General features: G+C 37.4%; 1 protein-coding gene across 1 annotated transcript in view; it reads right to left on the bottom strand.

Moving 5' to 3' along the window:
- Positions 1–14,357, bottom strand: part of ETS1 (ETS proto-oncogene 1, transcription factor) — an 83,853-nt gene extending 69,496 nt beyond the window's left edge. Inside the window, exon 1 of the mRNA XM_051986699.1 lies at positions 13,794–14,357. Coding sequence (XP_051842659.1) covers positions 13,794–13,875 — 82 coding nt within the window. The 5' untranslated portion in view covers positions 13,876–14,357. The remainder of the gene's footprint in view (positions 1–13,793) is intronic.
- Positions 14,358–24,551: the final 10,194 nt, after the last annotated feature.

The raw sequence follows: 24,551 nt of genomic DNA, 5'->3' as shown, positions 1-24,551 counted from the left end.
GTGAATTTTCTGGACTCCAGGCCTTAACTCTATCCGCAACCACCTAACTGCATAATTCATCCATTTATTTATTTATTTGTTTGTTTTGGCAAGTGTACTTTTGGCATCCAAACAATGTGGACAGCCCAACAAAGTTGTGCTCTCTGCAATAGAGTTGGAATGCATAGCAGTTTAATTTGAGAAAGGACCTCAAAAAAAATATTTTATAGAGATTTCACACAAGGTAGTCAGAAAAAGCAATACAAGGATACTCTCAAGATATCTCTTAAGAAATTTAGAAAGGATTGTATGGCATGAGAGGAGGTATAGTGTTCTATGAGCAAAGCAGAATTAAATTAGCCCAAAGGAAACTTGAGATGCGCAAAATTAGAGAAACCTTCCCAATTTTTCATGGGGACTGTTTGTGTCCAATCTGTGGCAGAGCATTCTGAGCTCATATTGTGCTTATGATCAGCTGTCTGATCAGCCTGTAATTCAACTCTAACATAGTGATGTCATTTTGATCCTCTTTGAGAATGAACGACAGCAACTACTATCTAGCTGCCTCATTAGTTATCAGTTAAATGAAATGTAAGGAAGAAATGAAATGTATCTACTTACTAATTGATAAATCTCATGGATATAATCTTGTTGGCTGATTTTAGACAACTAGTTATTCATATTCATTATTTAATATTCATAATGAATTCAGTATTCAAATCAATAAGCATATATTAAGGACTTGCCATGTGCCAAAAACTGTGTTAAACACTGGAAATATCAAAATAAGTAAAAAGGATACAGGTTCTACCCTTAAAGAACTTACATTCTTGCTCTCTTCAACAATGAGATGAACCAAATCAGTTCCATTTGTTCAATAATGAAGAGAACCAGCTACACCCAGCGAAAGAACTCTGGGAAATGAGTGTGAACCACTACATAGCATTTCTACTCTCTCTGTTTTTGTCTGCTTGCATTTTTTATTTCCTTCACAGGTTAATTGTACATTATTTTAAAGTCTGATTCTTCTTGTGCAGCAAAATAACTGTATAGATATATACATATATTGTATTGAACATATACTTTAACATATTTAATATGTGTTGGTCTACCTGTCATCTGGGGGAGGTGGTAGAGGGAAGGAAGGAAGGAAAAAGTTGGAACAGAAGGTTTTGCAAGGGTCAATGCTGAAAAAATACCCATGATATATCTTATAAATTAAAAAAAAAAGTTGTTGGAGTGGTTCACTGAAAAAAGAAAAAGAAAAAAAAAAGAACTTACATTTTTATGGAGGAAGAGAGCACACAAAAGGGCTGAAAAGGCAGAAAGAGGGGAGGAGGAATCGACAAAGCACCCCCAATAGTGGAAGCATCTTTAATGGTAAGAACACTGGTACAACAAGGAGAAGTCCAGAGTCAGGTGCAAAACAAAGGAGGGGGAAGTAAAAAGATGAGCATGGCTGGCTTGGGAACTTCCTCAAAATGGAGGCTCTTGGAGGGTGCACAATAAATATCCTATGCTAGACACAGGGGAACATAACAAGATGACTCTCATTTCTGTGCTACTTTAAGGTTCATAAAGCATTTTCTTCACAATATCTCTATGGTGGTACCCTATTTTACAAATAAGGAAACTGATATAAGTCAGATGACTTGCCCCTGGTCACAGGAAGAAGCTGAACCCATTCATTTAACTCTAAGCACACCATTTTCTGACTGTTACCACAAACTGCCTCTGAAAAATGCAACTTCTTATCGAGCACTTCTCTATCACTGCTTAAGTTAAGCACTTCTAAAGGAAAAGGATACTGACTTGACTCTCTCCACATTAAAACAAAATCCTATACCAGTCCTGTGTATGAATCAGGCTGTAACAGTAGGCAGCCATTACGAAGAGCAATGTTATGTGTGCATCACACATCCACACAGATGGGGCAAAATCAAGGCAAACAGAACAGCTTCCTCAAGACAGACAGCCTTTTCCAAAAGAATGGGGGCTAGATTGATCCCACCCCATAGAACACTGCCAACACTAGCCAGCACAGATATATCTATATCTATAAACTCAGGTATATCTTTCTGCTAATAGTCCAAGATGTCCCCAACTCACTGCATTTTTCCAGGGAAGCAGCTAGCAGGATTGATTTAGACCAGAGTGCATTCTCATTGTAGCAGGGAAATGTTTATGAATGGGACTATGGATAGGAAGGAATACAGCTTGCATGAAATAAGCTAATTAGCCAGATCACATGGCCAGCCTTAAGCATGCAGCTGGGTTGGCTGCATTACCTTTCTGGACCCCCAACTAGAGCTCCTTCCTCCTCCAGACCAGACACAGCAGTTGAGTCCTTTGCTCCTCAGTTTGAAAGCTCAGCTTTCTAATAATTCATCCCCTAAAGCTACTGTGGCCAAGGGGTTTATGGAGGGAAAGGATGCAACTTTTTTTTGGGGGGGAGGGGAAAGTGAAAGGGAGAAAATAAATGTTCAAAGAAGTAGGAAAAGGGTGACACACAAGCAACATATTATCAGCATCTACATTTAAAAGAGCACTATATTCAGGGCCTTATACTGTTTGGGGAGGGGAGGCCTGCAGAGTTTCAATTGGTATACCATTTGCTTTTTCAAGATTAATGGAAAATTGAAATTGCGGGCAAGGGAGGAAGAAGAGAAGATAGCAGTCACTCACAGGGAATTTCCTCATAACCCTCTTCCTCCCCCGCAATCAGTTTGATATACCAAACCTATTGGGAAGGATATGTAAGGAACATCTCAAGAAAACACATCCCTTAGCCTCTTACTAAAAAAAAAGGAACTTCCTACTTTTCCTATCCATAAAATGAAACAATAAATGACAATGACTATTTCTTCCAACTTTCATCTGATCCTATTAACCTGTGGGGATAGGTTAAAATTTTACAAAGAATTTGGAAACGTCTCAATAAATGCACCATGATCAATATATATATATACATATATATATATATTTTTTTAACCATAAATTGATAATAATCAAGGAGAAAAAATCCACCTAATTCTATGTTTCCTTTAATCCCTGATTATTCAAAATGGAACCTATGATGTACAACAAAATAGTTAATAACATATAATTTGGGGGGCACATAAAGTTCTTGGAACATGAATGCATAATATTCATTTACTAAGAAAAGATATTAAGCATCACACAGTGCAGGACCCATTGAATTTAGAGTTAAAATAAAGTACAGGTTTGAATCCATTTTCTGTCATTTACTACCTGTTAGATAGTGTCAAGTCAATTTTAGTCTCTCAGGACCCGAGTTTCCTCATTTACAAAATGAAGGGGCTGAAGTAAACAACTTTAAGCCCCCGTTGGGTTTTAAGTCTATGTTTCAAGCCTATGTTTCTGTTGTATTAATTCTAAATTGAATGGATAGAAATTCATGTAAGCCCTTCCTTACAAAATCATATGAAATGATTTATTGGGTTTTTTCATTAAAAAAAATCCAATTTAATAACTCATTTTTTCTCCAAAAAACTAAAAAGGGAAATGCTGAATGCTGCCACCTAATAATGCATGAATTACATTAGCACACAATAACATTTAGATTTTCTATTTCCTTATCTAAGATCCATTTCCCCATTTGTGCCTTGACACCACTTGCTGAAATTAGTGATGTTCCACTAAATTTAGTGGTCCTCTGATAATCTGAAAAATAGGCTTAGATATTCTTGTTATCTACTGATTTAACATGTAACCCACTCTTAAAATTTCTTCAATTATCCTCATAAAACTTGAATTCATTTTTAACTTGAAGAGTTTTCTGTACTGAGGCAGTCCCTTAATTTCCCTTCCACTCCTGTTTTGCCCTATCAATGTTCACTGTTTATTAGTATAGTCAATCAGCCAATCAATAAGCATTTATTAGCTCCGGCTATGTGACAAAAACTATGCTAATTAACACACAAGCAAAACATAGTCCCTACTTTTTTTTTTTCCTGAGGCAATTGGGGTTAAGTGATTTGTCCAGGGTCACATAACCAGGAAGTGTCTAAGGGCAGATTTGAACTCAAGTCCTTCTGACTTCAGGGCTGGTGCTCTATCCACTATGCCACTTAGCTGCCCCACAGTTCCTACTGTCAAGAAGCTTACAGTATAATGGGTGAAACAATATGCTAAGAAATATATGCAAACCAAATATATATGTACAGGATAATCTAGAGGTAATGAACAAAGGGAAGGCCCTAGCATTAAGGGGGACCAGGAAATGCTTTTTATAGAGATGAGATTTTCTCTGGGACTTGAAAGAAATCACCTTTTCCTCTCTGTTATCAAATTATATCCCACACTTATTTATCATCATGGAATGCTAGAACTGGGAGAAACATAAGAGATTATTTAGTCCAGCCTCCTAACTGAAAGCATTCTTACCCCATGACTCCCTCCCTTTCCTTCTTTGCCAACTGACCTCCTTCAAAAGCTTCCTGGAAAATCTTGCTTCTTCCATGAAACTATACCATTAAAGAAACCTGAATTCACACATCAGAGGTGGAAGTAAAGAGGTGAGAAGCAAACAAGTCCCTTAATAAATTACAAATAGTCTGCATCCACATTTGTTTTCCCTAAATTTCTACCTAAATATCTATGAAAATATAGATATCCATCCCCCCACACACTTCTAGTATATTTTTATCAATGGAAATACCTGGAGGACAAGGACCGTGTCTTATCAATTTTCCTGATCACAAGCTTCCCTATGGTGAGGGATTTGGGGAAGGTAATTATAGACAAGAACATTTAAAACATTTAGTTTCCAAAGATCCACTTAGCTAATATTAGAACTCAAAGCTAAGTGTAATGCTGAGCTCCCAGAAACTGTCCAGAGACTTAGATTTGAAGTCTTGCAATCCTGCCTCCAAATCTTCCATTTTACAATAAAAAGAAAAGTTTGGGAGGGTGGGGCAGTAATTGATGATGGGGCAGTAATTGATGACTTTTTAAAAAAATCTTTTTAAATACAAAACTGTTTCTATACTTCTAGAAGTGACATTCCTTCAGTGTTCTCCATAACAGCAAGGAAAAAAAAAATCTAGTTGCCTTCACTAATGTAATAATTATATTTCCCCTTACTTAACACTCTTCATTTTCACACACGAGGCATGCAAAGAGTTTACTGTTCACCCACAGAAACTTGCAGAGTAAATATCAACGGTTTTACACAGCTCCACAAAGCTGCCAAGGTTTCAAATGCTTGAAGTGAACTTTCTTGAGGTTAATTTTTAGCCGTTTCTTTTTCGAAAAATGTATTCAGGTGTTGATAGATATTATATTGAACAGCAGTATACTTAAAAAAATAACTCATGATCAGGGAGTGGGGGAGGGAGAAGAAACCACCCTCTTATTTCAACTGTCTCAGCATCTCAATTTTGCCTATATGAATCTACCAGAACAGAAGCAATGGGGAGAAGTTCTTAAGCTAGATCAATGGGTCTCAGAGATCTGAAACCCTTTAACCTAAAAGTTAACAATGCTGCTTTGGTCCTAGAAGCTGTATCAACGACAATAGTTCACAATTCCTAATGACAGAAAAGGACAACTGGGGAAGATAACAGAGCAGCAATAATTTCCTTCTGGGTTAAGTGGTGAGCTTTGAACCCAAATAGAAAAAAATTGGAAAGAACCTGGGGAAAATGTAGGAATGGGCCAAAGAATCAATAAATATTTATTGTTCAAACAACAATATTTTAAGTTAGGCTGTAAACATGGCTCCTTGCCAATAAAACGGGAATGGCTTCAGACTCTATTTCATTTATCTGCATGAAGATTAGGAACTATACAATGATTTTAGAAAGCAGCAAAGCAGCTAGTCGCAAATACATAGGCAAAGTGGTTACTCTTGTCACCTTTGTGCCCTTCTCTGAGGAGAAAAATTCAACTTGAAAAAATTTCTTTTGAGTTTTTAAAAGGAATTTATTTTCATCCAAAGTGGGAAAAAAAAGTGACTAGAGAACTATGGTAAGGATAAATTCTAGATTTAAGATTGTCTTTTTTTTTTTTTTATCCCTTTAGATTTGAAATAATGTCAACAGGCTTGGATGACTATGGACACAAATATTGGTCCTCTTGAGAATTATTCCATTTCTAGTGAATGAAACAAAGGTGCAATTCCTTTGGGTGTCTGAGATTAACGAACTTCTCTCTTATGATGATTGCATAGCCCACAAAATTTGTAACTCTTTGGAAATTTAAGATGGAAATGATGAAAGCTTTTTTTCTACCAGCACTTAGTCAAATTATTCTAGAATGAGAAAGGTTCACTTCCCCAGCAAGAACCAGTTCAAAAAAGGAGATAATATGGTGCTGTGGAAATGAGTTCTAGAGTTAGAAGATGGTGTTTGAATCTTGTACCTGATACTCCTTGTGTGACCTGAGGCAAATCATTTAACTCTTGTAGACTTTGGTTTCCTCAACAATAAAATGAGAGGATTGAGCTAAATGATTTTGAGATTCCTTCTATATTTAAATATAAGATTAACAAGAAGCTATGATCCTAAATCTCCTACGAAAAGTATTAAGCAGATCCCTTTTTATTCTACTAGCCCTTGTGTCTTTGTTTTTCTTTTCTCTTAATTTCTAGTGAGGGATTGAGGTTAAAGAGTAAAGAATAGAGGTAGGACTAGGGAAGAAGGAGGAGTGATTGAAGCATCTTTCTCTTTCATGAAAAGAAAGAAAAAAAGCCAGAAAGAACTATAAACCAGCATAGCAGTTTTGAAAATTATAGACTGAAGTTATTGCATGCTTTTAAGGAAAACCAAGGTGTTCATAATAGAGATCTACAGGTTCATGTATAATTCTTTTTTTTTTTTTTCCTGTGCTACCAAATGTATGGAAATGCCAATTTTTTGGGTACCTAAGTACAGAATAATTCTTAAAAGAGTTTTATCAGTCCTTATATGTTATATTATGCATTTATGTGACATATCTAGTATTTATTTGCACATGCACAATTATATATAGAATAGCATGCTAAACATAGAGTCAAGAAAGCTTAGGTTTGAATCCTACCTCAATTAATCAAGAAGGAAGGAAGGAAGGAAGGAAGGAAGGAAGGAAGGAAGGAAGGAAGGAAGGAAGGAAGGAAGGAAGGAAGGAAGGAAGGAAGGAAGGAAGGAAGAAAAGAAGAAAGGAAAGAAAGAAGGAAAGAAGGAAGGAAGGAAGGAAGGAAGGAAGGAAGGAAGGAAGGAAGGAAGGAAGGAAGGAAGGAAGGAAGGAAGGAAAGAAGGAACTCCCTTTTTCAAGTTTAAATTCTATTAAAGGAGACAAAATACAAAATCCCAACAATTATTAACTGCAATTATGAATAAGCAATTCACCTCTCTAATCCTCAGTTTCCTCATTTGTATAATGGGAATAATAATACCTTAGGGCCTACAATAGCTGAGTATTTTAAGGCTCAAACACAAAATATTTTGCAAAGTTTAAAACCTGATATAAATGCTAGAGATACACATAAATGTCAGTTACTGCTAGCAAAATAAGTGTTGAGGGACTTCCCCTTTTCAACTACTGCTGCCTTAACCCCAAATATTTGCCTTTATAGATGAGATAGATATTTTTGAGTCTAATTTCCAGAAAGAAAAACAGAGAGAAATAACAAATACAGCTATATTCATCCTCCTACAAATCCTAAGAAGGACAAAATTTTTAAAGAGGAACCAAAGGTCGTCTGATGAGCAAAATGATGGAGAACCTCATCTACCTCTCCAGCCATCAAAAGTCTTTCTTTACTGAGTGTACATGTCTGAATCCATGGTGAGGGACATCAGAATATGAAGATTCTCAAGCCTCAGGAGACATACACATGCAGCCCTGGAAGTACACGGCATCACCTTTCCACCTGTGAGACAGCAAACTGCATCTGGAAGTCATTGAGAGAACATGAGCATTGGTTCCCTGCCTTGTGATCCCAGGGAAGTGCTGTTTGGACTTTTAAGTATCTTCTTAATGCAACACATCTGGTTTCCACAGCTCTGGTACAGCACAAGGAACATGTCACCTCACCAAGCCTTCAGCAACACTCGAGTAATAATAAGGAAATCAAATTTGGCTAAATGGGGCCAAGTTGTCACAGGAAGCATTTAGGATGGAAGGGAATTCCTACACATTCCCTAATCCCCTGAAGCACCAAGCAGGCATCATTACCGCAGGCATCATTACCTCCATCCCTGTTACCACTCTTCACAACCACCCCCTTCCTCATACTGATTTTCAGAATCACTGAGATTAAGGTAACCCTTCTGTTTAGAGTATATATCTAGGGCTTCCTGCCTTTCATAAATAAGAAGAGGGGAAAGATCTTCATAGAGGTTTTGAGATGTCCAAAATGGGAGATTCCAGGAGCCATCTCATCATGGGCAATGACTCTATTGCTTAATTCTAATAAATATTCATCTCTCTCTCTCTCTCTCTCTCTCTCTCTCTCTCTCTCTCTCTTTTTCAGCAGCCAATCTCAGCTATATAATATATTCAGCTGTACAAGATTTTGGATAGTAAGGTTTTTAATTGTAATCTAAGTAGCATAGAAAGGGAAGAAATTGCCTAGGTTATTTATGTCGAATTAGAAGACCCTCAAAAATTCTGTTATAACTCTAGCCAGAGTGGATTTATCTGGGACCTGTAAAGTAACAGAAACTCCCTGACTCTCTAACTTCTGACATAAACAAAGCAGCAGCTCTCACTCACCTCCACTGCCCCCATAGTTTGGAGGGCCAAGGGGGATGGGAGATTGATGAGGTACAGAGAAAGCTGCTGGGGGGGGATGGTCTGAGTGGACTCTGGTTGTCTGACCAAGGGGCTTAGATTATTTCTTGGTGGGATATGATGCTCCTGCAAGGGTGGTCTGGCCTCTTTAAAGGGAGAAAAAAAATAACTTACATAGACAAAAAACAGCAATACAAACCAACCAAAAATGCCAGGAATGCAAGTTCTGCCAACCAAATAAATAAATAAAATGAGATGCCTTATAATAACTGGACATGGTGCATTTCTCAACCTTGTGAAACTCAAATACCCTAGTTTAATTAATCTATTCCTTTCCCAAGCAACCACATCTATTAGAAATGATGTGTCTAGCTCAGGTAGTTTTTTAGCCATAACAATTAGAGCATCTTGAGGTATAGCTGAGACTCTCTCAGATTAATAGCATTTGCTCAGGTGAGCTAAAACAAGTAAAGCTCTACAAGGAGAGAACCAAAGATGATAAAAAGTCACCATAGTTTATCCTTCCCTCTCTTTCAAATAGGAATAAATAAAAGAGAGTCCCAATAGAACCACCTAAAATATAATAATAATGCTATCATCATTCTTGATAGCAATTATATAATGCTTTAAGGTTTGCAAAGCACTTTACAAATACTATCCCATTTTACCCTCACAACAAACAACCCTGGGAGGTAGATATCATTTTCATCCTCATTTTACATTTCAAGAAACTGGGTCACAGAGATGTTAAGAACCCAAAGCTAGCAAATATCAGAGGCAACATTTGAACCTAAATCTTCCTGGCTCCAGGTTCAATGCTTTATCTACTTTGACACTTCTAAAATAGAAGAGATCTTGGGAAAGCAGAGGATAAAAGACAACTGAGACCCTATACAAGGAACGTCAATCTTCAAGCTTTTCACATTTTGAATGTTGAATTCTTACTTATCCTTAAAAGCCCAAGACAAGCTTTTCTTCATCAAGCCTTCTTTGAAGAATAATGCCAAAATTCCCTTAACTAAGGAATTTTTACATAAAATTTTGTTACATATATATATCTTCTGCTAGTGGAAAGTAAGCTCCACAATAAGATTGTCTTATCTGAGTTTCGTACCTCTCTCAATACCTAACATAGAGCTTTATAAATAGGATGTTATTAATAACAACTCTCATTTAAAAAGAGCTTCAGGGTTAGTAAAGCACTTTCCTCATAACCATTATCTTGAAGTAGAGATTGGCATTTAGCAGAACAGATTAAGTGACTTATTCAAGGATCATAAAACTAGTAATAGATGGCATTCAAACCCAAGGTTCTACTGACTCCAGCACCAACACTGTTTCACTGTGCTTCCCAGGACCAATGGCCTCTGATGAAACAGGTGAAGTGTTACCATCTAATTACTATGAATAGGGGTTCAGTACCACAGAAAGCAAGGCATCTTGCATTTCCAGAAAAAGGACAGGACTAAGTAGGCTTGGGAAGCAATAAAAGGGAAAGGAAAGAAAAGGAGAGGAGAGGAAAGAAGGAGAGAAGGGGGAGGAGAAGGAAGGGAAGAAGAGGAGAGAAAAGAGAAGGAAGGAGAGGAGACAAAGGGAAGGGAGAGGAGAAGAAAAGAGAGAAAAGAGAAGAGGAGGGGAGAGGAGAAGAGAAGAGGAAAGCAGAAAGAAAGGAAGGGAAGAGAAAAGAAGAGGGAAGAGGAAAGAAGCAGAAGGGAGAGGTAAGAGGAAAGGAGAGGAAAAAAGAAGAGGAGAGAGGAGGGGAAGGGAAAGACAGAGAAAAAAGAAAAACTTTTCTCTGAGACTCTTCTGTTCATTTTTAAAGTGATTAAAATAACTCAAAAGCCTAAAATTAGAAGTTTGGTTCTTCTTTAAGTACATAGTCATCTTACCAAGAAAGTAACTTGAGGGGGGGGGGGGCAGGGAAGGGAGGGAGAAGAAGGGTAAGAGCTAAGGCATAGAGATAAAGGAGAAAGAAAAGTAGGGTGAATTGTCATAATGTCATAGAAATGTATTCATTTCTGATTATCTTTATTACCCTTTCTGTAGTAATCACTCTAAAGAGGAACTATATGCAAACTTAAAAGAAACATCTCCTTTTCATTACATGAAATCCTCAAGCAAGTCACAACTAATATGTTGCAATCTGAAGGGAAAAAATAAAAGGTCTTCTTTATATTTATCAAGTAAATCTAAGTCTACCAGTTTTAGTCATTATACTTGGAATTTATATTTTGAATTCTCAAAAACCCTATGAGAATTCAACAAGGATGGAGAAGTTGAGGCACCAGGAAAGTGAAAAAAGAATGTCTGTTAATAATACTAGGGAAGGTTCCAGCAGAGGAGGCAGAAATAGAGCTCAGACTTTCTGACCAATCCCAGGACCCTACCCAGCTCACCACACTATCTCTCTTCATGTATAACTGTATCCTAAGACAGTTTTTGTTGAATAAATTAAACCAGATAAAGCCTCCAACCTAAGTATATCTCCATATTTGAAAAAAGCAATGACACAAAGTTTTTCTGATAAATATTTAAACCACTGCTGTGGATACAAAGAAGCTTGTCTAGCCTTGCTACTACTGTGAGAAGAGAAGTTAAACTTTAAACCAAAGTCCTATATGGTCTGATGGGCAAAGCAAATCCTTGCTCATGCAATGCTTCTTCCCCACCTCCCAACCCCCACCATCAAAATACACACACACACACACACACACACACACACACACACACACACACACACCAGACAGGCATTCACAGAGTTTCTTCCACTATTTGTACTTGGAAGGCCAAATCTGAGTAAAAGTAAAACCTGAGAGATTCTCAGGTGTGAATCTAATGCTAGGGACTTGTAGTGAACAAGCTCCAGAAGAGGTTAGGGGTTAAGTATCAGGAACTCAGAAAACTTAGGCTCTTCCACATTTACTGGTTTATTGAGTGGCTTTGGGTAAGTGACACCTTTTCTATATTTCTTTACTTTCTGTAGTATGAGGTGAGTGGTCATTAAAAAAGCCATTCTAAGGTCAAAATGGAAGGCACCATTCACATATAATGATTGTTATATTTTGTACAATATTTGTTGTACTTTTATGCAAGACATTAGTAGAAATCAAATCCCATTATGATAAATTCCAAAGGCTGTCCAAATCAAACTTTTGGGAGGGAGAGTTTAGAATTTTGCTGCATTGAATATTTTTTAGAAATAAAAGAGACTGTAGCTTAGAAATCTTCTTAAGAGAAATTGTCATTGTAATTACATAAAATATAATGGAATTTGATCCCAATTTTATCTATTATAAACATATTATAAATGTTTACTATTTATAATTCATAAACTGAAATTTATTTTTTCAGGTCTTTCCTCTAAGTGTGATATTTGCTGTACTATTTCCATTGCTGGTCCCTACAAAACAATACAAGTATGTTCCCCTTGATTGATCAATATTGTGTTCCAATTCTTGTTCTGTCTCTATCTCTTAGTCTATCCCTTCCATCTCTTGTCTGTCTCTCAAATACACATACAAAATGATTAGGAGGATTTGTATTCAAACTGTCATCTGCCATTTTACTTTGTACTCTCTCATTTATGTCAATTATCATTAGTTGAACCTACTCTAGCTCCTTCAGAACTTGATAACAAAGTAAAAAAAAAAATGCAGCTATCAAAGAAACTTCACTTTCTAATTGTGTCTGCATCAGTGTGCCTTCCCTGTTCCAGTTAATCTCAGTACTGCTGCAGTCAGTATACCTCCTGGTATGGAATACTGGTCATTTTATTTTTCTTTCTGGGGGAATCTCTACATAACAAAAACATCACAGTTAATCAACTTGGCTTGGGGTTACAAGCTTAAATCTAGAGAAATGGTAACACTTTTCTTATGACAAAAGAAAGACATGTTATCTACATAGACAAGTAAGCAGTTCAGTTTATTATTAACAACCCAAAACATCAATAGCATATTATGGTAATCATTTTTTTTTTAAAGCATCACCTCCCCATTTCTTTTCTCTTCCCACATCCAAACCATTAATTCCCAAGTGGTAATCAAATCCTCTGCTTCTTCAAAGAAAGCATTTTTCTCTCTCAAACTGTCTTTTCCAGAAGTCCAGTAATGGGTTGTAGTTAGTTAAAATCTATTAATGCCCAAACTTACATGTCCAAAAGAAAATTAAATTCCCTTCCTCTCCCACTCCATTTCAAATAGTTTACAAAGCAAGAAGCTGGACAACATCAAATCAAAGAACCAAAATGACTCTCTTGTTTTTTTTCCTTCTCTTTACCCAATGCATTTTTAGTCCCAATAGCTATAACAGTTTGGTGCCAGGAAGGCTTTCTAGGGACACAAAATTAGGTGATGTATTAGGAGAGTTGGTAAAAATGTGTGACCTCAAGTGAGGGGTCAGAATACTTTCAAAAGTTCCTCCCATCTCCTTATTCTCATTCCAAAAGGAAAAAGAAAGGGTGTGTGTGTATGGGGGGGGGGGGGGGGGGAGGGAGGTGGAGTAACTAAATAGAAGAGAGATGTGACAGAGGCCATCATGAAGACAGGAGAAAAAATCTGATTTTTTCTTTCTTTAAAGTAGGCCAGATTGTCTTTCTACCCTGCTCCCTAGGGTCTTCAATGGTAGCCCCTCCACCATCCCTGTATTCCCCAACAGGCAATGTCAGAGAAGGGGTAACTCCTTATTACAGATTCCATTTCTCACAAAAGTTTAAGGAACAGGGACACACTTCCGGAGAACTAAATAGGGATTGGGGGTGGACTGGGAATCATATAAGATGCCCCCCTGCATACACACACATACAAACACAGCTGTGAAAATAAATGTCCCTAGGGAGAAATACCGGGTCCCAGGCCCACTATCTCTCTTCTCCTCCCTGTCCCTTAGATCAGCATCCTAAGCTTTTGCAGAAACACATGGGCTGAAAGGGGAAGGGAGTTGGAAAGGGGTAGGATTGGTGGGGTAAATGAAAAAAAAAAAAAAAAAAAAAAAAAGAATTGACAGACGTGCAACGAAGCTACCCCACCTCCCCTAGCTGAGGTTAGGAGCATATGGGGGCCTGGCCAGCCACCACTCACCGGGGGAAGGGAGAAGTTCCAGGTCCACTTTCTCTGTCTTGATGATGGTGAGAGTCGGTTTGAGATCTACCGCCGCCTTCATGGTGCCAGGGAGTGGGGACAGATTGAGTTGTAAAGAAGATGATTTTCCCCCCCTCTTTATTGGGGGAGGGGGTTAAAATCAAGGGGGAGGGAAAGGGAGCTAACCCGTTTTTCTCCAATCTCAAGTTGGGCTAGCTTTCTCCCCAGAGGAAGGTCCGCGCTTCTGAACACTCTCCAGGGAAAGTTGGCACTTGGCAGAGAAGTGAGCGCGCCCCTCTCGGTGTCTCTGGCTTGCTTTCGCTCCCAGTCCCTCTCTCGCGTTCCCTTTCTCCCTCTCCTCTCCGCCTCCGGCGGCCCGGCTGGCTGGCTAGCTGGCTTGCCTCTCCTGTTCTCTCAGTCTCTCCCTCTCTCTCTTTCTCTCTCCTCCCTCCCCTCCTCTTTAGGGCGTTCCTCCTCCGGGTAGCGCTCTTGGTCGTAGCGGCGGCTCCGTCCGTCCCGAAGCTCAGAGCCAGCCAGGAGAGCTCTCCCAGGCTGCAAGGGAGGGAGGAGGGAGGGACCGAGGGGCGGAGCAGAGCAGGGGGCTGGGCCCGCATGGTCGGCCAACCAATCCCCCCAGGGCGGCCAAAAGCGAAAGGAAAGGTTGTGGATCAAGGCCAGCCCCGGGAGAGTCCGGCTGGGCTGGGCTGGGTTGGGCTGGGCTGGGCTGGCCCGCGCGCTCTCAATCCCGCCAGCCAGCCGCGGATCCGGTTCCCGGCTCCCGGCTTCTTTGCTGCACTAAAGAACCTGCGTTCCTAAATTCGACGCGTGGGAAGCTCCCTCCAGGAGCGAGAAAGCCCCGGATCAATACAATCCCTATTGAAAAAGCGGGGATGAGCTGTTCGCGGAGAACCTCAGGGTGGGGAGGTGATTTCACCTCATTTCAGGAAAGTACATTTCATTCCCTGCATGCATTCTTTAAAGGCTTTGTCACCAGCAGCAGACGCACGCCAGGGATTGCCCCTAAACGCTACACATACTTTAACAATGTGTGTTGATCAATCAGTCATTCATAAAGACTACTCACAGGACGTGAGTGCATGTGGTTGAAGGACAGTGCATTCAGACTACAGACCCCGGCTCCAATATCCTCAGAGAACTTTACAAACATGAACTCCAGCCTTCTGGTGAGTCAAGATTTAGAGTATTAATTCGGAAGGTGAGTTCATTCTTTGGGAAAATTCACATATGCAATGCACCCTTTACCCAGAGCAAAGCCCTTGAATTCACCTTTTCCAGTAAAGGCAAATCCAGAAACAGCTCGGTGGTGTTTAATTTTAGTATCAAATAAACACAAGAAATAGCCTCCAAGTCATGAATGGAAGAAACAGGCTCCGAAGTGGCAGTCTAGCCCTTTTTCTTCATTAAAATATATTACCTCCAAATTGTCCTGTGGAAGGTCATGGGCTATTTTTCTAAAATTGTTCTGGTTTCTAATCATTACATTATTTTCCTCAATTTCAACTTTCTCTTCACAAACCCATCTCCCTTATGTTAGGTTTTTCTATCTCCTTTTAGTAGGCAAGCTATGAAAACTCCAAAGCTTGGAGATATTTGCATTTCCGGGGCAAATCAGTCACAGACTTTTAGCAATCACAATATGCATCACCTTTTAATTAGAAACCTGCAGGCACTTGATAAGATAACAGTCCATTTAATTCAAGATTGGACACTGTTTTAAGGTTATCATAATTTTACATGTTTATTATTAATAAATTACACGTCTAATGCTTAATAGTAATATCCCTATTTTACAGAGAAGAGAAAAGGATAAATGACTTTTCCAAGATGATATAACTATCAGATCTGAAGTGATCTTTCATCGAACTCCAAGGACAACATCCCAAAGCATTCATTCCACTTGAACAATGGGTAGTTAGGCCTTTTTATAAATATATAAATAGAAAGATCAATCTTTGTTTAACTAAAAGTTGTTTTTAAGTTTCCCTGAACAACTCAGAGAGAACTATTTTAAAAACTATTTCCTGATTTCTATGCATATTGTGTGACTATCAACCATTTGACAACTGTAACTTTTTCTCTGTCTCTGATAAGAAACATACCTCCTTTACCTTGATCTGAAACCAGTCTGGTCTCCTCAAATCATCAATAATTTGCCGGTTTCCCACAGCAAATCAGTGGTGGAATCAGGAACAGAAAACAAATCTCTGCTGACCCCTATTCTCACCACTAGATTACGCCCCCTCCAATGACCAGGGAGAGATATTTGCATGTGGAAATCCTGTTTTTTAAAGGACAAAGTCCATTGCAATTCATCTGGGTTTCCAAAAGGTATGAAAAAACAATGCTGGTCCCCAGATGACAAGAACAGACACTTTCTCATCCTGGGAAAATATGGGAAAAGCAGCTGATGAATGAATTGGACATGAACAGGGTGGAATGTGCTATATGGAAAACAGCCCAGAAGCAACATTGACTTACTAACAGAATACAAAAGCTGAGGAGCACACTACCCTAAGGAGAAATTTTTTCATCTTTCACCCATTTATAAGAATGGTACTAGTAATCAGAATAAATGCTGGGATGCTTATATCCATATGTGGATTTTTACTTTTCTACTTACTGTCAAACAAAATTTCCTGAAACCTATCTTTTTTTTTTTCTAATTTCCTAATAAACTTTTAAATTCCTAAGAGAGTTTCCCTGATCAGAGATTTCTTGAGAAATTTAAGGTTAAAAATAACAACAAAAAAATCCTGGTAAAACAATTCAGTAAAACGCTACCCTATTTAAATTTTGAACACCTCTTTTTCTGGAGGGGAAGATCTGTATTTTTAAGAGTTAACAGTTCTGTAGAACTCTAAATTTTGCAAAGTGCATGCATTATCTTATTTCAGTCTTATAACAGCCTTGTGATATAGATATTATAGGTATTATCTCCTTTTAATATATGAGGAAACTGAAGCTGAGAGGTTAAAGGACTATACATTTGGCCATACAATTAATAACTCACATTTGAATACCAGGCTTTCTGACTCCAAGACTAATACTCTATTCATTATGTAAGGCTCTCACTAATTGCTCAATAGGAGGTATAAATAATAGTAGTTAGAGAATCAGACTACCTTTTCTGTCACCAGTTCCTGAAGTAAAGTTTTACATTTGTGACTATGCAAGCAAAGAGGTTATATTGAGGGAATAGGTATGAATTACAACCCATCTTTTGTTAAGCAACTCCTATTTTAGATGGAAATCAATCAGATTAAAAATAAATGTCCTCTCCTTTCATAAACTATACATATCATTAACTGAGGCAGAAATAGTTTAGTTTATCATTTAACCAAGAGATGCTATCCCAATAGTACATTATTATAACATTCTTGACAAATAAAATTTATACTATTATGATATACAATTGCCAATTCAAATTGGCTGGACTGAACAATTAAAAACCACTTCTCTTCTCTAAAAATCTAGCTGAACTATTCTAAATTCTCACAAGAATTTTCAATGATATTTATGTCTTTGGAAAATCAATAAAGCAGGTTAATTTTTTGTATCTTATGGCAAACTAGGTGTCATAGAAAATCATGGAATATAAGAACTTGAAGAGTCCTCAGAGGCCATCTAGGCCAAACCATACCTTACCAAGGAATACACTCCTTAGTTCTGTCTCTACCTCTGTCACTAGGATCAATCAATGATGAAATTGCTCCATAAAAGCCTACCTATAGATTAGGGTGTCATGTACAGAATTTCACAATAGCTTCAACTATTGGTAGCTAGATGGCCTAGTAGATTGAATACATGACCTGGAGCAAAGAAGACAAATTTGAATTCTGTTTCAGAATTGCCTTACTAAAGGGCAAGTCATTGAACCTCTTTCAGACTCAATTTTCTTATCTGTAAAACAAGGATAATGATAGCATGTACTTCACAGAATTATGAGAATCAAATGAGAAAACATGTAAAAATGTTTTACAAACCTTAAAGCACAGTATAAATGTTAGCTTTTTTTTCCCCCTGGGCTCTTTCCTGCTAGTTGAAACAGATCAGAATCTTAAGTTATGTCCAGTTTATTGCTTCCCAACCTGTGGACCTCATGAGGATATGATAAGGGATATAGGTATCCATAAACACACTAAGTACTATTTTAATCTACATTTAATGTCAACAAAATTTTCAATGTTACTGCAGCCATAAACATGTTAAGGTCTGTGAAAACTGTTAATGTTAAAAGGAGGTCTCTATACTTGAAAAGTAAATCTGAATTGCTCAGTTGTTTCAATCTTGTCTGACTCTTCTTGACTGGATTTGGAGTTTTCATGGCAAAGATACTTGAGAGGTTTCCTTCTCCAACTCATTTTTACAGATGAGAAAATTGAGTCAAACATAGTTAATTGACTTGCCCAGAGTCATGAAGATAGTAAGTATCTGACTCTAAATTTGAACTCAGGAAGGTGAGTCTTCTTGACTTCAGATCCAGTACTATTTACTTCACCACCTAGCTTCCCCTCTTGTGTAGGAACTGTTCTATTCTATCAAACTCAGTCAGGTTTCACTGTAGGACATGACTACATTCCTTGCAAAATAGAGACAATTTTATCTTGCTTTCTATCTACCTCAAATGGATGTCCCAAGAATGGTTTAGATTTAAAATAGAATTTATATTCTAGAAAATACACAGAGGGAAAAAAAAAACTAATAGGGGAAGTAAGGCTATATTTTTAACATTCTTTAAAACTGATGAGCAAGAGAGTCAAATGCATGCAGAAGCAGTGAAATCTAGCCAAGTACAGAAACTCTCTAGAGTCATAACATCATGTCTGACAAGGTCAGGAAAAGGATGCCAGAGAAGAAATGCTAATGGTGTCTAGAAAACAACTTCCATTAAAAAAATGCATCTTTAAAAACATTAAGTACATAAAGATTATAAATGATATATATTTTCTTCAATACTTCATCCACTCTCCTAAATAGTTCTTTTAGAAGATTTAATATAAAAACTTATTTCAAAAGGTCATTTAAGATGGATTCTTCCTTCCCAAGGGGAAAAAAAAGCATCTATATTAAGTTCTTTGATCCTGCCTAGGGCTTGAACTTTACCAAACTGGAAAATCTCTAAGTTTTAGCTTAAAATTTAGCATATTATTGTAAATAGGTGCAAAAAAAAAAAAAATTAGACCACTAACGGTTGATCCAAAATGAGCTTATTATGACTCACAGATGTCAATTTACTGGTATAAGCACAAGATAAAAAAAAAAAAAAAGTCTTATTAACAACCTGTCCAAGCCGAGTTGCTACATTTGTGGTTGTCTTTCTCTGAGAAGACACAACAGTCCCTATCATGCACAGAAAAAGTGTTCAGAGCTTTGAGTTTAAAGTGAGTTGTTTCCATATGACAGGTGTGGTCAATTAACTAAGCACATTATGGAAGAAAAAATGCATGGGGTTTAAATATCTACAATTGTCAGGCAACAACAAAATGGAGATTCTACAGGAGAGGAAAGAGAATTAAAATAAATCTTAAGTGGAGCTGCCAAAATACACACATGCACACAGCCTAAGGGTTAAGACAAATGTGTGAGTCAGAATTACTTTACCTTCTGAAGTCCTAACTTCATCTCTGCTTCAGAAATGATAGCATTTGCCTCTCTTTACCATGTTTATTTGGAAGGTAGCATAAGAAGTATAAGATGGTTTGTGGAGAAGCAGAGGCCATTTCTTTTTCCAAACTATTACTAATAAAAAGAATGAAGCACCGGTTAAATCACCAAGGGCTCACTCACACCGACCTTTGTGGCTATCCTCCCAAAAAGAAGCTAGATCTATCACATATCTAAATTGTTATTTGGCCCTCTCTGTGCAGGAAACAAGGGTCTTTATCCAGAGTATAATCTGTGCCTTTCTTTTGTGAGCTTCATATGGCTTATGGTTTAGTCCTGGCTTCCTAGAAGCATCCCCCCAACAGACAGCCTCACGAGGAATTTCAGGATTCCTCGCCTAGAATCAGAGGGTTATCAAGATGCTTCTTTAAAAGTCAGCAATATTTGTTTTTTAAAGAAAAAAGAAGTTGTTTGAGTTTTGCCTGATTATTCTAGTCCATTGAGTTTTTGCCTCTTGGAGCCTTGTTCTTGGGTTGTAACTTCCTAGCTCAGGAAGAAACCTTAAAGGGAAAAATGCAATACTCATATAATACCTCTTCTGTGCCAGGTACTTTTTACAAATATTATATCATTTGATCATCGCAATAACCTTGGGAGATAGGTGCTGCTATTGTCCCCATTTTACAGGTGAAAAAACTGAAACTAGCAGAAGTTAAGTGACTGACTCAGGATCACACAGCTCATTTCTAAAGTCAAATTTGAACTCAGATCTTCCTGACTGTCCAACTTTCTATCTAGTGCACAAACCAAGGTGCCTTAAAGATCATCTTTTACAAACTCCTAATTTTATGGGTGAGTAAAGTGAGAACTGTAGAACTGAAGTGGTCATGTAATTAGAAGAGCTGTGATTAGAAGCCAGCTGTTTCAGGTCTTGAGAATGTATGGTAAATAGAATGCCAGACTTGGAATCAGGAAGCTCAAATTAAACATGCTGCCTCAATTATCAATAGGCTTTATGTTCCTGGGCAAGTCATTTAACTTCTCCATCTCAGTTTCCTTTTCTATAAATTGGGGGTAATAATGGAATCTTGTCAGAGGAAGGGTAACAACAGAACTTATCTCACAGAGTGCTTGTGAGAATCAAATGAAGACATATAAATACACACACACATTATATATATATATATATATATATATATATATATATATATATATATATATATAGTGTGTGTGTGTGTGTGTGTGTGTGTGTGTGTGTGTGTGTGTAAAGAACTTTTCAGACTTTAAAATGCTATTATTTACATTATTCTATTCTGAAGAAAGCATTGGCACATCAAGAACTACTGTCTTTCAGTTAAGTCTGTTACTAGGCAGGATTGAAACAAGGAGCAGGATATGATTTACATAGAAAGAGAAAGATGATCAGACTCTCAATTTATAGAAACCTAGCAAGCTTCTCTGCACTGTACATGCTGTCTTTGGTGAGCATAATTCATGACACCCACACGGCCATTTGTAGAGGGAAGGAAGGAGCAGAGCATACACTTGAGAAGGAAGGTCTGGACTGCCTCTGTTGCTGTCTGCAGATTCTTTTGACTATAATTATGAGCCATTCAACTACATCTGCAGTCCCAACAATGTGGGGTGGATCTGCCTAATCCCTAGTCCAAGCAGCATTTGAAAATCTTCTAGCTCAGACACAACTTTTTACTTTTGCAATGAATAAAAATGCCCTGACCAAAAAACAAGGGCATCCATTAAACAAAGACTGTAACCTTGACTGACAGAGACCCACAGGTTTCCTTCCAATCTAATATCAGATTATCTGTAAAGCAGACTGAACATATAGCTAGTGCTGAACAGACTGAATAGGTTTTCCTCAGATGACAAGCGATTCATGCTCCCTCCCATCCATGAAAAGAGTTAAGAGTACAGGTTACCCAACAGGCTATTGCAAAATATGTTCTATTGACCCCTGGGATCATTGAATCCAGCTTCTACGCTAAGCAGACTATGTCTTATATATGGCTCCAATTAAAAAATGTTAATTGAATTGAATTGAATTAGGATTTTGGAGGAGAATGTGCATGCTACTAACATATAAGATAGGAAGACTGATAATGTGGTATCCAACACCACAAACAGGGAACTATATCCTACAAGTCATAAGCTAAGTTTAAAGAGCTCCAGTCCCTTAGGAGGAGAACAAGCTTGGCCCAAACTCCATACTGCAGGTGGTTTACTCCCATTAGATGGCTCAGGACCTCATCTGATCTCAGCTTGCTTTTCTCTTGAGGTACAAAGACGTCAAACTTCAACCAGATGTTCCTTGAAATTGTGCTTTGTGTTTTTAATTAAGAAAATTATGGAATCTTCTCTGTCATTCTCAATCTCTATTTAAAAAGCTAAATCAATTGTCATGAGAACGAAAATCCACCACCAGAGATAAAAGATGGATGTGTAAATAAAAGCAACTTGGCTCAGCGGAAAGAGTATTGAATTCAAAAGGATACAGGTTCTCATTCTCGTTCAGTTATTTATTACCTAGCACATGAGGTAAGGCACATAGCATTTATAGATCTCAGTTTCCTTCTCTGTAAAATGAAAAGAATGGTCTGGATGATCTCTGAACTCTGACCTCTGATGATCTAAGAATCTATGAAACACTATACTATCTTGTTCCTGCTGATCCCCTGTTCTTGATGACTGATTCAAATAGAGGAAACAGCACTAAAGAGGAAAGACCCCCAACAGGAAATGGACTGCTGGTATAGTAGGAAGAAATAGAGCAGGACACCCTGGAAAACAATGACAGGGTAAGCAGGGACCTGACCTAGGCTGAACTTGCTATTCTGGGGACCACAGCTAAAATAGAGAACTAAGAACTGGCAATTTCACTATACTCACAGAATCCATTTAGATTCTCATTTCACTGTAAAGGACGTGGAATTTGGGGGAAAGCAACACACTGAGAAACTCAATGTTAGAATAATAGCAACTGTGCAGATTAGAATTGTGGCAGGAAAAGACTGGTCCCATGTTTATTTTGAACACAGGGATTTCAAAGTAAAATCAGAGTAGGAATGTGGTAGGGTAGAATAATGAAAAGAGTGAAAAGAATTTGTAGCCAGAAGACATGGGTTTAAATACTGGCTTTACCATTTATTAACTATGGGACATTGGGCAAGTGTGAGTTTCCTCTTCTAAAATGACAGGATTGGATTAGACAAGCAATAACATTCCATCTAATTCTAAATCTGTGATCATATGACTTGATATAATATACTAGGTAGTATTTCTCAGCTCCTTTCCCTCATGTTCTAATACTCAGATGAATGTTATTTTATCTTTGGAAGACATTTCTGCCTATGTGCCTAGAAGAAATAAGGAAATAATGAGATGGGAATTTAGTTTATTTAACATCTGAATTTTTGGCAATTCATTTGTATAAGTGTATATATATGTTTATGCATAAAGGCAGATTAAGAGTCTGACTTTTTCCTATTTTTCACCCCAAGAGTTTTTTCTTTTAATCTGATTACTCTTTTTTTCTTTTTTTTTTACTATAGAATGAAAAAAAAAAGATAATAATAATACTTAATATATACATAGCATTTTAAGGTTTAAGGTAAAGATAATACAAATATTATCTCAGAACCCCAGGAGGTAGATGTTATCATTATCTTCATTATACAGATGAGGAAATTGAGGCAAGAAAAGATTAAATAACTGACCCAGGATGATATAGTTAATAAGTATCTGGGGCCAGATTTTAAGCCAAGTCTTCCTGGCTCTCTATATAGTACTCTATTATGCTACTTAGCTGCATGATATAAATCAAGTTTAAATTAAATTAAAATCAGCTTAGATATATATTTTGTATCCATGTGAAAAATATGTGTGAAATCATAATCAAATTAAGAATAAGAATAAGAATAAAACAAATGGACAACTCAAGATCTATATTGGTTCCCTCAAGATAATTAAAAAAAAAAAAAAAAAGAAGCCCTCTAACAGGCCAGGTCTGTCATCGTGCAAGGATATGAGGAAGGGAATGAACAACCATCTAAAATGAAAGGTATGGAATGCTAGTCATTTATACCACTGGAGGAAATATGGGCACTAGTATGATCCCAAATTTGCCACCGTTAGTATGTGCTCTGTATAACTTATGTTAACCAATCTATAGAATGATTAAATTGTGTTTCATTTATTTCAAGTGAATTTGTTATACCTATCATCTGAGTGTCCTATATAGTTTTATAAGAGAGGAATCATGATATAATGGAACCATCACAAGATTTGAAGATAGAAGACTTGGATTCAAATTCTGCCTCTATTACTGTTTTAATTATTTTGGACAAGTCACTTAAAATATCTCTGAAGTTCAGTTTCCTCATCTATAAAGTGTTGGGATTGGACTAAATAAATTCTGAATTTACTTCTGGCTCTGAACTTATGATCTCTGATCTCAGTGACATGAAATAAATTATCTCATCTAGAAAGTTCAGTATAATTACCTCATATGTCACATGTGGAAAGGGAAAGGGAAGTATTCACAACAAGGCTACTATATTCTCCCTGTATAAGAAAGAAACAAATTATGCTAAATACATGCTGGGTTACCCAGTGTGTGTTATACCTACCCACACCTCCTTAAATTTGGTACAAAAAGTCCCTTTCCATATGCCATGTGTTCTTTCACTCATACAGTTTGGATGGAGGAAGGCATGGTGAGAGGACACTGTTCATTGGGCTGGATTGAGTCTATGAATCCTAGCAATAACTTAGAAAAATTATCCAATTGATTAATGGTCAACCGATGTGAAAAGGCAATTTTCAGAGGAAGAAATCCAACTATTAACAGCCATAAGGGAAAAAATAATGCTCATAATCTAATAATTTGAGAAGTGCTAATTAAAGCAAATTTGAGGTTCTATATCACATCCATCAGATTGGCAAAGATAACAAAAAAAAGACAATGACAACTGTTGGAGACACATTAATGCATTGTTGCTTGAGATGTGAAATGATACAACCATTTTGGAAAGCAATTAGGAACTGTGACCCAAAAGTCAACCCAGTGATAGCACTACTAGGCTTATACATCAAAGATATCAAAAAAAAAAAAAA

Source organism: Antechinus flavipes, chromosome 3 (genome assembly GCF_016432865.1).
Source record: "Antechinus flavipes isolate AdamAnt ecotype Samford, QLD, Australia chromosome 3, AdamAnt_v2, whole genome shotgun sequence".
In the NCBI taxonomy this organism is placed as follows: domain Eukaryota; kingdom Metazoa; phylum Chordata; class Mammalia; order Dasyuromorphia; family Dasyuridae; genus Antechinus; species Antechinus flavipes.
Note: the sequence above shows the minus strand (reverse complement) of the source record. Positions and strands in the feature narration are given on the sequence as shown.